General features: G+C 46.9%; 1 protein-coding gene across 1 annotated transcript in view; it reads right to left on the minus strand.

Annotated features, from left to right (window-relative positions):
• Nucleotides 1-1,205: 1,205 nt before the first annotated feature.
• The window catches only part of nr1d1 (nuclear receptor subfamily 1, group d, member 1), a 42,126-nt gene continuing 28,291 nt past the window's right edge, over nt 1,206-15,040 (minus strand). The window contains exons 6-8 of the mRNA XM_069906811.1: nt 10,702-10,887; nt 9,539-9,749; nt 1,206-2,597 (exon numbers count right to left, since the gene is read on the minus strand). Coding sequence (XP_069762912.1) covers nt 2,401-2,597; nt 9,539-9,749; nt 10,702-10,887 — 594 coding nt within the window. The 3' untranslated portion in view covers nt 1,206-2,400. The remainder of the gene's footprint in view (nt 2,598-9,538; nt 9,750-10,701; nt 10,888-15,040) is intronic.

The raw sequence follows: 15,040 nt of genomic DNA on the forward strand, positions 1-15,040 counted from the left end.
GTTTGCCCCATGTCCCTCCAGTGGTTCTCAACCTTTTTATTTCCACTCACTTTAAGTATTCCCTATACCATCCGTGTTCTGTGATTAGTAAGGGATTGTTTAAGGTGGGATGTGGGTGGGTTTTAATCATACCTATTTGACTTGTTATGTACACGGTTTTTTAACTCCAAAGGAAATTGGCCATTGACGATTTTTCTCAAGCAAATATTTCAGTAACAATTGGGTCTAGAGCAGTGATTCTCAACCTTTCCTTCCCACTCACATCCCACATTAAGCAATCCCTTACCAATCACAGAGCATCGATGGCATGGGGATTACTTAAAAATGGTATGTGGGTGGGAAGAAAAAGGTTGAGGGCCACTGTACAAAACCCATCTTATCCTTGTAACCATCCAAATTTTGTCTTAAACAGTGCAATGGTACCTTCTTTCCCCTACACCATCCTGTCAGATCCCCGTGTTCAACACTCACCTGGTGTCCATCGAGATCAGACGTTCGGCTCACATTCTTGTCTCCTTTCCACTAGTTGTTTTTTCCCTAAACCCCCGTCTCCTTTCCTCAACTTGGGCATTCACAGATCAATTCTCAGCTTTTCTCTCCTACCTTCCTATTTACCTCCATTTAGAACGGAGTTGGGGAAAAACCTTTCCACCCAGAGAGTTGTGGATCTGTGGAATGCTCTGCCTCAGAAGGCAGTGGGGGCCAGTTCTCTGGATGCTTTGAAGATAGAGCTCCTAAAGATGGGGGAGTTGAGGGGTAGGGAGAGAAGGCAGGAACGGGGAACTGATTGTGGATTATCATCCACGATCACTCAAAGGGCCGAATGGCCTACTCCTGCACCTATTGTCTATCCATGACTACCTATGGCCTCTTGCCTGTTCGCCTGTACTTCTTCCCTCACCTTTTTAAATTGGCACCTGCCTGCTTTTTGCTCACACTTAATGAAAGGCTCAGGCCAAAAATGTTGGTGTTATTCCTTTGCTTTCTAATGGACACTGCGAGACTTGCTGAGTTTCTCCAGCATTTTTGCACGTTAACATATGATTCTTTGGAGTGCTGGGCCCTAACGTACCTGATGACCACTGACTGCAATCTTTGAATTGGCAGCTGACTAGCCTCACTTCTGGGACCAGTGTTCCTGAGCACCTCAAACCCCCGCCAAAAGGCCTCTGCAAGAAGTCACCAAGCTTCATTTTGTTATCTAATTCAGTGCATTGGTTATTTTATTTTTTATAAATTGTTAATGAATTGATCTGGATTCACATAAACACATCAATAATTGCAGGACATTGAGACAGGCGTGGTCACTATGTTTATCCAGAGCAGATCCTGCACTCATGCAGTAGCCACCCAGGGTTGCGTTTGACGCCATCGGCCAGTGTTCACTCCCTCTCCCATGGGTGGTGGTCTCAGGTCCTCTGCCCAAGTTGCTCCCTGTGTGTGGACCCCAGGTGGGGGGGGGGGGGTCAGTGGGGTTCACCACAGTGGACCTCACACCTGCAGGCACTTTCCTGCTGTCATGAAGCCCCCAGCCGTTTGCTCACCATTCCCTCCCTCCCCTGCGGCTCTGTGGCCGAGAGGTACCGAGGTCAATCTTCACATGGGGCCTTCTGGCCTTGTGCGTTTATTGGGGGGGAGGGGAGAGGGAGTGTCAACAGGCCTAGGGAATTTCAACAGGAATATTAAAGAACGACTAGACCACAAAAATGCAGCAATTCGCTCACACAACAAGAAATCCCAGGCTTGAAAGCGATCTTTCAAAGACACAAATGGAAGCTGGAGTTTTGATCGGTTCACCATTTTCTACAAAGTTGTCAGCTCTTCTATGCACACAGTCACAGGACAGGCAATGGTGTGAAAGAGAACAAGGCAAGGACAAAGGTGGGCTTCCGTTGCCTCACCTCAGACTGGAGCCAGAGATGTGCAGGGGCTGGGTGCCGCTCGGTCGTGCCAACCACCTTCGTCCACCTGGGGTCGGAATTTTTGCCATGCGTCGTTTGGGCAAGGTTTGGTTACCTCATGGATCTGGCCAAGCTGTAGGTTTATATACCCACCCCAATCTGAACCGGTGGCTTCAGTCGAATACAGGAGAGGCATTGGACATCGTAACCTGCTCTCTCCGCAGGGAACACAGATCTCCGATGGATGTTTACACTTTACAAGCAGAGAACCTCACACCTACTTCAAGCTCATGTATGCAGACATAGGGGTCCCAAAGGATGCTTTTAAATATATTGATCTGTAGAACATTCCTTATAAGAATATATTACACTCCCTTGACAGCTGAAGTATACACATATTTACAGAATGCTTTGCAACATGTCATCTGAATGTTCATTATAATATAAATAAAAATTGCTTTAAAAATGTGGCAGAGGTAGGGAGGTGAGTGACAGGAGCTCAGGGGTCTATCCGAAAGGCAAGCAGCTTCTCCGAATGCATGTTGTTGAGCGTGCGAAGGTCTGGCAGTTTCAGCAACAGCTTGGTGAAGCGCGAGGCCTCGCTGGGGTGATTCTTTGTGACCAGCGCTCGAAGCACTCGGATCAGCGTCTCCTGGAGCTGCTCCACCGAGTTAATGTTTTCAATTCCGGAACGATCTGTAGGTGGGGGGTGGTGGGAGGGGGGTAAGAGAGAGGGAGAGGGGCAGTAAGGCCAACACATTTGTAGAGCAGTTGGAGTTAAACAAGGTGGTCAAGAACAAGATGCTGGAGTCGAGTGCATTACACCAAAGCGCTGGAGAAACTCAGCGGGTCATGCAGTACCTACTGGAAGTCAGGAGTAACCAAGGATTCGGGCCTGGGCCTTTTCATTGCTGGCCTGTGGAGTTTCTCCAGCACATGTGTATTGCTCTAGAGCAGCCATTCTCAATGGGGGCTTTGGGGCTACAGCATATTTAAGGGGAACCACACACGGAAATCATATTTTTTTACAAATTTTGTAGTAAATACAAAAAAATACCAAAACTTGACTGCTTCACAGGGAAATGGGGTCCCATAAACTTTGAGCAGAGTCCAAAGGGGGCCACAGCCAGAAAAAGGGTGAGAATAGCTGCTCTTGTGCAGTTCGTTTAGAAATAGTTCAGTTCTCTTTGAACGCAGCCTCACACCTGGTGTTGGAGTGGAATGTCGAGTTTGTGCAGGATGGATCTAGGATAGAGAACAGTTCAGCTCAGGATGTCGGTGCCAAATACGATGCCCAAATTAAACTAAAAAGCTTGCATGTGGCTAATTATTCATCAATAACTCCTGACGGTCTGTCACAAACAGTGCGCTAACTTGATCACTTCTGGAGTGCGTGTGACACGATCGGTAAGATGGTGACACGCAACTGTTCACAGCTGCTTCAGGTGGAGGAATTGCCCCTCAACAGATCTTCTGTTGGCAGAGTGTGGTGATATGTATATACTGTGCTGTGTACGAGTGGCTGGCCTGCCCACTGATGACTCGCTCCCCTTGTGACCTGGCCATAAAGATCGACCTCCCTCCCCCTGTTCATTCATTTGAGCACATGGAGTCGGGCCAGCTAATCTAAAGTGTATTCAAGCCTATCGTTTCTCACTCTCAGTCTTTGGAGTCATTGATAGAGCTCATCAACTTAATACACTTTAATTTTCCTCACATGGGATGGACAATCTGCTGCGACCTGACATGGCTAGACATCGATCCACAGACACCTGGAGCTGCTGAACAGTACAAGCAGTGGATTGCCTGCTTCTGAAACTTACTGGAAGTCGCTGCGGGCCTGGTGGACTCGGATGAAAAGAAACTCAAGGTCCTGCAAGCTAGAGTGGACCACCGAGTGTACCTGGTGATCCAGAGCTGCACAACCTACCCAGAGGCCATGGCTGAGCTCTGCAACTTCTACCGACCCCGGGTGAACGAGGTGTTCTCACGATACGTGCTGGCCTCGAGGAGACAGCAGCCCAGTTAGTCCATGGACGAGTCCTTCAGGCCCTGTACAACCTGGGGACAGACTGCTGGAGCACTGTTTCAGCCCCCTGTACCTACAGCCCAATGTGTGGAGGAGTTGGTCCAGGATGCCTGCGTGTCAGGGGTGAGGAATGACTACATCCATCAGCGACTGCTTGAGGAGCACAAGCTGCCTCTGAAGCTAGGACTCTCGATTCTGCCCAACTCAATGCCGAAATAATTGCTGCCAGTAAGAATGGGCCCTCCACTGGCAGGCTGTGGATGCAGCCATTTTTGGATCTGGTGTCACAGTCTGCCTCTGTGCAAGGAGGCCATGACCCCACTGCCATCGGTGTCCGATGGCAGTGGGGTCATGGCTAAAGCACCCCGACGACTCTGCCCGGCAAAGGAAGCCACCTGTTCGGTATGCGGGAAGAAAGGACATTACCAGTGGGTCTGTAAGTCCAAACCCTCCTGAGCGAGCAGTGGTCCATGCACCCCAGGGGTGGGCCATCGATCCTGACGTCACTTCCAGTCCCGAACAGCCTGACTGCGTTTGTGACTCGTGAATCACCATCTTCCCCGATGTCTCTTCTGACTTCCTGGACGACGGCACTTCCACCTTCTGGAGCCTCCTGGATGACATCACTTCCTCCTTCTTCCTCCTCCTGGATGACGTCACGTCCGCCTTCTTCCCCCTCCTCACCCAGTATGACTGTGTGGTCAACATGGAGGCCGCCATCTTACCGATCGTGGCCCCCCCCCCCCCTCCGACAGCAACAACGATCCAGTTCTGGCCTCCGTGATACTGAACCAGGGCAGCCCTCACCCGATCGCCCACTCGATAATGGGGATTGAGGTAAACAAGAAAAGAACTAACTGCCTGTTTGACAGTGGTAGCACAGAGAGCTTCATCCATCCAGATACTGCCCATCTCTATCAAACCTACAAGCGGCACAATCTCAATGGCCGCAAAGGACCAATCTGCTGAGATCAGCGGGTATTGTGTAGCATCGTTAATGGTGGGGGGGGGGGGCGAACACTATAATTTCCATTTACTTGTGATCCCACCCCTCGGCGCACTGATCCTCTCCCCCCCCAACCCCCACCCCACCAGCAGCCAGCCATGTCTGCGGCCTCTCCACCCTCCGCATACCTCCTCTGTCATTATTTGAGAACCTGACCCCAGACTGCAAGCCCATCGCGACGGGCTATAGCACTGAGGACAGGGTATTTATAAAGTCTGAGGTGCAGCGACCCCTGACAGAGGGGGTCATAGCCCACAGCTCCAGCCCAAGTCCTGGGGGTCAGGGGCAGAAGTAAACCCCGTATGGTGATTGACTACAGCCAAATGATCAACACAGCTGGACGCATACCCACTTCCTCGGATCACCAGCATGGTCAATAAGATCGCCCAGTACAGGGTGTTCTCCACCAGTGACTTAAAGTTGGCATTCCACCAACTCCCCTTTGCCCAGAAGACCATCAGTATACTGCATTTGAAGTGGATGGCAGGCTCTACCACTTCCTCCGGGTACCCTTCGGAGTCACCAATGGTGTTTCCGTATTTCAGAGAGGAATGGATCGGATGGTGGACAAGCACAAACTGACGGCCACGTTGCCCAACCTAGATAATGTCACCATCTGTGGCCATGACCAGCAGGACCACGACGCAAACCTTGCCAAATTCCTCCACACTGCCAAGTCCCTCAATTTGGCCTACAATAAAGAAAAGTGTGTGTTTAGCACTACTCGCCTGGCCCTCCTTGGGTGCATAGTGGCACATGGTGTCATTGCCCCTGACCACATGCGTCCCCTGATGGAACTCCCAATCCCGCACAACCTCAAGATGCTAAAAAGGCGCCTGGGGTTCTTGTTCTATTATGCCCAATTATACCGATAAGGCCTACCCCTTAGTAAGGTCCACAAGCTTCCCCTTATTGGCAGAAGCCCAGACAACATTCGACCAAATCAAATGAGGCATTGCTAAAGCCACGATGCATGCCATGGATGCATGCCATGCAACTCTCAACCAGGCAGTCAGGCCAGTGGCATTTTTTTCCTGCACCCTCCACGGCCCTGAGACATGGCATTCCTCAGTCGAGAAGGAGACACAGGCGATCATTGAGGCCGTACGCCACTGATGTCACTACCTGGCCAGGAAAATATTTACCCTGTTGACAGACCAACGGGCCGTCGCCTTCCTGTTCAACACCAAACTACGGGGTAAAATCAAGAATGATAAAATCCTGAGGTGGAGAATCGATCTCTCTACCGATAACTACAATATCCTGTACCGACCAAGCAAGCTTAATGATCCCCCAGATGTCCTATCCCAGGTGACGTGCGCCAGAGCGCATCTCGACTGCCTCCAGTCTCTCCACAATGACCTCTGCCACCATGGAGTTACAAGACTGTTCCACTTCATAAAAAGCTCGGAACCTCCTGTACTCCATTGAGGACGTCAGGTCCCTGACCAGACACTGTTGGGTCTGCGTGAAATGTAAAGCACAGTTCTTCAGGCCCGACAAGACACACCTCATCAAGGCCACGCACCCCTTTGAATGACTCTATTGATTTCAAGGGACCCCTGCCCTCAACCAATAGGAACATCTATTTCCTTAACGTTATAGACAAGTTCTCCAGATTCCCATTTGCTATCCCCTGTCCCGACATGACCTCTGCCACAGTTACCAGGGCACTCCGCAGTATATTCACCCTCTTCGGGTACCCAGACTATATTCATAGTGATCGGGGGTCCTTATTCATGAGCAACGAGCTGTGGCAGTGCCTGTTGGCTGGATGCATAGCCACTAGTAGGACCACAAGCTACAAACCTGGGGGAATGGCCAGGTGGAGTGGGAAAACACCACCATTTGGAAGGCGATCCTGCTGGCCCTTGTCAAAAGGCCTGGCAGTGTCCCATTGGCAGGAAGTCCTGCCGGAAGCACTCCATGCCATCCGATCTCTCCTGTGCACCACTACCAACATAACCCCACATGAACGCATGTTTTCCTTGCCCAGGAGGTCAGCAACCAGAACCAAACTGCCACCCTGGCTCTCATCTCCAGGACCTGTCCTGCTGCGGAAACATGTGAGAGACCATGAGACCAACCCAGCTCCTGCACGCCAACCCTCAATACGCCTACATGCTGTACCCCAACAGCCATGAGGACACAGTCCCTGTCCGGGACCTGGCGCATGCCGGAGACCCCTACCCACTCCCCTCCCCAGCCAACCCAGATCCCAGCTACACCCACATCACCCCCCTCAGGGACTCGATGCAGGTTAGTGACACTTCTTGAGCCCTCATACCACACGCCCCGAACCCCTTTCCGGCAGCTCTGATCACCACGACTGCCCCCGCATACGACCAAATCCCACCTCCTACCACCCCAGCCTCAAGACACACGTAAAGCAAAGGAGGCAACCAGTTCACCACCGCCAGAGCTGCTCAGGTCACAGAGGCAGAGGAGACCACCCGACCTCTAGGACTTTAACCCAGCAGGGTTTCTTTTTTTTTCCAAAAGAAGGGGTGAATGTTGTGATATGTCTATACTGTGCTGTGTAGGAGTGGCTGGTCCGCCCACTGATGACTTGCTCCCCAGTAGCTCCTCCCCTTTTGACCTGACCATAAAGGTCGACCTCCCTCCCTCTGTCCATTCATTTGAGCACATGGAGTCGGGCAGCTACAACCTAAAGTGTATTCAAGCCTATCGTTTCTCGCTCTCAGTCTTTGGGGTCATTGATAAAGCGTATCACAGAGATTGATGCCAAAACACAGCCACAAGCTTGCCTGCAGGACCCTGGGGTTTGGCACACCTAGATTTAAATGATCACCGTTTAAGACGGACAGAGAGTTCCGTCTCTCAGAGAGTCACCAGTGTTTGGAACTCTTCACCCTGGAAAGTCCAGGAGAAGGTATTGTTGTAAATGTACAGGGCCAAAGGAACAGATTTGGGATCCAGAAGCATCAGAGCTGATGGGAATCAGGGAGTGGAAGCGGAGCCAAGGCCAAGGTCGGACCAGCCAGGACTTTGTTGGATGTGGGGAGGAAGCTCATAAGGATGTTTCTCTGTCTCTCACTCCTGATGTACCATGCAGCAATGTCACAGCTAGAATCTATTCTGGAATAAATCACTGGCCTCACGGAACAGTAGCTCTGGGGCTATATTATCAGCTGTATGGACTATTGATTATTGATGGTAGTTCATATCTCACAATACTGGGTAGGAAATTTAATTTAAATTTTATGGTATTTACTAATCTTGAAAGGATAACTGGCATCACTGACATCGATTATAAAATACTGTATGAACCTGTTTTTTTATATATAAATGATACATCACCAATTCCAGCCCATGAAACCCATGCCACCCAACTAACCTCATTATGATCTCGATAGAAAACCAAATCTATTACCTTGACCTGGTCCGGCCAATGTACGACTCCAGATCCAAGCAATGGTGTTGATTACAAGATATCTTTCAAAATACTCGCGCAAACCTCACTGGCCAATGAGAGCTGGACTATAAAACACCAAGATTATGAGAGGTGTAGACAGGGTGGATGCGAGTAGGCTTTTTCCACTTAGATTGAGGGAGATAAATATGAGAGGTCGTAGTTTAAAGGAGAAAGGTTAAGGGAGAACACAAGGGGGGGGAAATTCTTCACTCAGAGAGTGGTGGGAGTGTGGAATGAGCTGCCATCTGATGTGGTGAATGCGGGCTCACTCAAGTTTTAAGAATAAATTGGATAGATATATGGATGGGAGAGGTCTGGAGGGATATGGAATGGGAACAAGTCAATGGCACAGACTAGAAGGGCTGAATGGCCTGTTTTCTGTGCTGTAGTGTTCTATGGGTCTAAGATCCCACGGTTGATTAAAAGATACAAAGGATGGCACAGCAGTTGCCATACAGGCTCAATCGTGATGGAGGATTCACCTCCTGGAGGAGTTCCAGTTTAACCCCACCCTCTTGTTAACTCTTAAGAAGAATTTGGACAGGTACATGGATGGGAGAGGTGTGGAGGTCAGTGGGACGAGAGAGATTAATAGTCCAGCATGCTTCTGTGCTGTAATGTTCTATGTGTCTAAGAAGAAAATCCTGCCCTTTCTGTCAGAAGCAGATATGGTGCAATCCTCACCAATTCAGAAATGTGACCGAGCTCCATGTTAAATTCTAACTCGGTGTTATAGGTGGCCTCAATTTTAACATTTAAGAAGAATTTGGACAGATACATGGATGGGAGGGGTGTGGAAGGCTATGGAACTAGGCCAAAAAAAATGGTTTGGCACAGACTAGAAGGGCTGAATGGCCTGTTTTCTGTGCTATAGTGTTCTATGATTCCAAAGGCACATATATTGGCAGGTTAGCTGACAACTGCAAATTCCCCCAAGTATGGAGGGGGAGGGAGTGGTGACTGATAGAATTCAGAAGAGCTGTCAGGAGAATGGACTGCTGCAGGGTAAGCTTAAATGGGTGCTTCATGATGAGAACAGTCTCTTGGGCAAGGAGCCACTTTCTGTGCTGTATCAATTGATGGATCTATTTCAACAGTCCCATCCAGCACTGTGTACCTTTCTCTCCCCTGCCTGCTGCTGCTCTGCTACCTGACCATGTCCTCACCTGCAGAAACCAACACGACGGCCGTAAAAAGGCCCAGCTCCTCTTCACTGAGGCACAGGGAGCTCAGCTTCTCGCTGAAGTCGAACATGGAGTTGAGGAGGTCTCCCATTCCCATCCCGTGCAGCTCCTCGATGGAATACGTGATGCCACTGATGAAAGTGACCGTCTGCTCCTTCATGTTGAACAGCGATGCAAAGCGCACCATCAGCACCTGCCATACAAAAAAGGTCAAACCCATCAGAGGCCATTTCGTTCCAGAACTGGGCTTGCCCAGCCCTTGGTGTGAACCTGATGGAAACACGTCGTCTCTGAGTTCGAATTAGCCGAGGCTCAGTTTTTTAGCATTCTTGCATCTTAATCCAACTCCAGTAACACAAAAGCCTTACCTGACACCCAGTGTGCTGCAATACTGAAGGAGGACCTTTGTGCCGGAGGTTCTGCATTTTAGACCCAAGCTACTTCCACCTTGTTGGGTGGACAGAAAAGAAAGTATCCAATGACACCACCTTAAAGAAGAATGGGAGGAGGGGGGAACCATCTAAATTCTCCCCCTATGTATTGGTCAATGTTTATCTGCCAATTCACATTTCTATTATGGGTTACATGGTCATAAATCACTTTGATTTTAGTAGAATCATGTGATGTGCAAATTGGCCAACGTGTTTCCACATTAGAACAGTCCCACATTTGAAAACTTTGTGAGGCACCTTTAGCACTTCACAGGTCGAAAGCGGTGCTCAAACAATGAAAATGTCCTGTTTCCACTTTTTGGAAACAATCCCTCTGACACCTAGATACGTTCCTTCGCCCCATATTTGTTTAATTCTTCATTTTGAGTTGTTTCTGCCATTCCTTGCACTTCACCATTTGTTGTTTCAGTTGGATTAACATGCATTTGCCTCATACACAATGGGCTGAATGGTCTCATGTTCCATTAATTTCTAATTCAAATGATTCCAAGAGGACAGTGATGAGTGGATATGAAAATCTCCACATGACTAAATTTTATTCCACAGATTAATCTGCCTTGTAGCACATTGACTAAGTTCATTAATGTTCCCCTGGTTTAAATCACAACTCTAAGATAGCCAAACTCGACTCTGGATTTGATACAAATGGTCAACTTTTCACATTTTTCCCCAAAATTAGATCTCATTACTCACCTCAAAGGTGCCAGCTTTAAGCAAAGTGACCTGGTCGTGTTGGGATAGGTCCTTGAATCCAGGAATGAGCTTCGCAAACTCCACCACTTCTCTCACGGCCGGTGTGAAGCTCAAGGAAAAGTCCTCCCAGATCTGTTGCACTGACCTGCTGCCATCTACATGTGGCTGCGCGTTTATTGGGCAAGCCTGCAAGGGGGTGGGGTGGGGGTTGGGAAGGAGGAGAGACAAGTGTGACAAAGCAGGATTTTGCCCGACCAAAGAAGGTGTCTGACAGGGGGGCGAGCTTGCACCAAAGCAACTTAATGCAACATTTTCCCTCCATGCCATGTGTCTTGGCGAACTGGCAGCATGTAGCTAATGGGAATGCATTGCCCATGGGAGACTCGAAGAAGCAAACCTTGGAAGCCGACTCCCACACACACTCCTCACTGATTGACAATGACTAGTAAAATGAAGGTATCCTTAGAGTTTGGAATTCTTTGCATCATTCATATATCCTTATAATTTTCCTGTAGGTGTATATCATTTATAAATTGTCAAACATTTGAATGGATCTCACACTGGCAAAGTTAATGCTCTTGCGTTATTCTTTGTAACTGTGCTCTCCCCTACACCATGTACTATGCTCTTGTACTTTTCCTTCTACCCTGCACATGTTGACTAGTGTGAACACTATTCCCTATACTGTTGTCTTATTTAATTATTGTTATTATTGCACTACTTGCCGTACGTTGACTTGCCTGGCTAGCACGCAAACTGAAGCTTTTTACTTTATTTTGTAACAATGACAAATTCAATATTTAAAAAAATGATGCTGCCTCTTCTCAAAACATTCTTTATCAGTTTCAACTCATTAACATTAAAACAAAGATTAATCAGTTGAAATTGATCAGAATGTTTTGAATTTAATTAATTTTAAATCCAAGTAATTACAATTTTTAACCCTTTTGCTTTAAGCCAAACTATTTGCCCACTTGGGAAAAGTGAGTATTCTATCTGACATATTTTTTTAAAATCAACATGCAAGAAGGTAATAGTTGAGTATCTGAAATCAGCTCGTTGCCACATTACTACATTAAGAGTTCTACTGACTGTATTCTCTTCAGTTTGAACTAACAAGAATAAACAGACTATTATGGTTAGCTAAAACAATATTAATTTCAGTTGCTCTGATTAACAATAATTTATCGAATAAACGAAAGTCTTGATTTATAGGACTCGCACCACCAGGTTCAGGAACAGCTGCTACCCCTCTACCATCAGACTCCTCAATGACAAACTCAATCACAGGGACTCATTTAAGGATTCTGACTTTTGCACTTTATGGATTTTTACCTCTCTATAATTCCACAGATTTTTGTTTACATTTCTTTATTCATTTACATGTGTACATTGAATACAGTTTTTCTGGCACTACCAATAAGTGGTAATACTGCTTCACCCACAGGAAAAAGCAGCTCAGGGTTTTTTGTGATGTCACGTATGTACTCTGACAAGAAATAGCCACAGAAAGAACAAGAATGATCATAATTCTATTATTCCATTCAAGTTAATTAAGGAGAAGGATCGGTCTGGGCCTCGGGTTGAGACTCTAAATTGGAGAAAGGCTCATTTTGAGGACACGAGAAAGGATCTAGAAAGCGTGGATGACCTGCATTGAATTCGCCCATCGTTATTGAATGAAGATCTACCGGGACCAATGCCTGAAGAGGGCGCACAAAATCAGTGAACCGGTGCGGACTCGAAAGGCCAACATGGCCTGTTTCCGCTCCGTAAATGGTTATATGGTTATATGGTTATAAGTGGAGGACCTTCAAAGGTGAACTTTTAAGAGTACAAAGTTTGTATGTTCCTGTCAGGATTAAAGGCAAGGTTAGTAGACTGATGCACCATCAATTACTCGAAAGACCGTTGTTGAGAAACCAACAGGTTTTTATTCACTGAAGAACAAAGGCACATCCAAACTGTTCGACTGTCCTACACTGAGGAAGGGGCTGTGAAAAGTCACCTTTATACAGGAGCCTGTGGGGAGGGGCCCCAGGTACAATTGACCAATGGGTGTGCCTGACCAGACAATTATACGTAACAGTGGTTTACCTCAGAGGCATAAGTAACCTTGGTTTTCAAGGGATATTGGGGATCTTGTTCAGAAGAGAGAGCTGTTTAGCAGGGATAGGCAACATGGAGCAAATGAGGTACTTGAGGAGTATAAAAATTCAAGCAAAACCTCAAGAAAGAAATCAAGAAGGCTAAAAGACAAGAGGTGGTCTTCTTTTAGAAGACAATGTGAAGGAAAATCCTATGGGTTTCTACAAGTAGATTAAGAGCAAAAGGATAGCAAGGGACAAATTTGGTCCCCTTGAAGATCAGAGTGGTTGACTTTGCATGGGGCCATAAAGAGATGAGAGAAATCTTAAATACTTTTTCCCCCAATCAGTATTCACTCAAGGAACAGGCACAGTGTCATGGGAAGTAAGGAAAACAAGCAGTGGGCTCATGGAACCCATATAAATTAGAGGAGGAAGTGCTTGCTGTCTGAAAGCAAATAAGAGTGGATAAATCCCCAGGGCCTGACAAGATATTCCCTTGGGCCTTGAGGGAGGCTGGTGCAGAAATTGCAGGGGCTCTGGCAAAAATATTAAAAATGTCCTTAGCCACGTGAGTGGTGCCAAAGGATTGGAGGGTAGCTCATGTTGTTCCGTTGTTTAATAAAAAGGCTACAAAAGTAACCCTGGAAATTATAGGCCGGTGAGCCTGATGTCAGTAGTAGGTAAATTATTGGAAGATGTTCTAAGAAATCAGCTATACAATTATTTGGATAGAGTGAAACTGATTAGGGATAGTCAACATGGCTTTGTGCGAGGTAGGCTGTGTTTAACCAATCTTATTGAGGTTGTCGATGAGGTTAGCAGGAAAGGCAGTGGATGTTGTCTAAATGAACTTTAGTAAGGCCTTTAACAAGGTCCCATATGAGAGGTTAATGAGGAAGGTTCAGACGCTCGGTATTCATGGCGAAGTAGTGAACTGGATTCCATAATAGGTGGACAGAAGCCAGAGAGTAGTGGTGGATGATTGCTTCTCAGACTGGAGGCCTGTGACTAGTGGTGTGCCTCAGGGATCAGTGGTGGGACCATCATTGTTTGTCACCTTCATCAATGATCTGAATGACAATGTGGTAAATTGGATCAGCAAGTTTGCAGATGACACTAAGAATGGTGGTGCTGTGGACAGCAAAGGTTCAAAGCTTGTAGAGGGTTCTGGACCAGCTGGAAAAAAGGGGTGAAAAATGGCAGATGGAATTTAATGCAGACAAATGTGAAGTTTTGCATTTTGGAAGGACAAACCAAGAAAGGACATGCATGGTAAATGGTAGAGAACTGAGGAGTGCGGTAGAACAGAGGGATCTGGGAATACAGGTACACAATTCCCTGAAAGTGGCATCACAGGTGGATAGGGTTGTAAAGAGAGCTTTTGATATATTGGCCTTCATAAATCAAAGTATTGAGTATAGGAGTTGGGATGTTATGATAAAGTTGTATAAGACATTGGTGAGGTCAATTTTGGAGAATGGTGTGCAGTTTTGATCACCGAACTACAGGAAAGATATCTATAAGATGGAAAGAGTGCAGAGAAGATTTACTAGGATGTTGGCCGGACTTAAGCAACTAAGTTACAGGGAAAGATTAAACAGGTTAGGACTTTATTCCCTGGAGTGTAGAAGAATGAGGGGAGATTTGATAAAGGTATTTAAAATTATGAGGGAGATAGACAATGCAAATATAGGTAGGCTTTTTCCACTGAGGGTGGGTGAGATACAAACCAGAGGACATGGGTTAAGGGTGAAAGGGGAAAAGTTTAAGGGGAACTTCTTCACACGGAGAGTGGTGGGGGTGTGGAACGAGCTGAGGTGGTGAATGCAAGCTCAATTGTAACATTTAAGTAGAATTTGGACAGGTACGTAGATGGGAGGGGTATGAGGGCTATGGACTAGGTGCAGGTCCGTGGGACTTGACAACCAAAACAAAAGGCTCGGTACAGACTAGAAGGGCCGAAGTGGCCTGTTTCTGTGCTGTCGTGTTCTATGGTTCTAGTCTACAGCAAAAACAAATAAAGATAAACAATCCTTTGATTTGCAAAGTAAAATGTAGAACTGAGAGAGCTGCTATTGACCAATTAATTTGATCAAGGAAGAGACAAATGGAATTTAGTTCAAAAATTAGATCTCGTGAAATATTTCCGGAAAGGATGTCACAAAAATACTTCATAGCATTTCCTTCTTAAAATGTCACGCAGTGCAAACATGATTCTTTGATGATTTTTAGTAAGGAATTATTTTTGC

This window comes from Narcine bancroftii, chromosome 12 (genome assembly GCF_036971445.1).
Source record: "Narcine bancroftii isolate sNarBan1 chromosome 12, sNarBan1.hap1, whole genome shotgun sequence".
NCBI classification, from domain to species: domain Eukaryota; kingdom Metazoa; phylum Chordata; class Chondrichthyes; order Torpediniformes; family Narcinidae; genus Narcine; species Narcine bancroftii.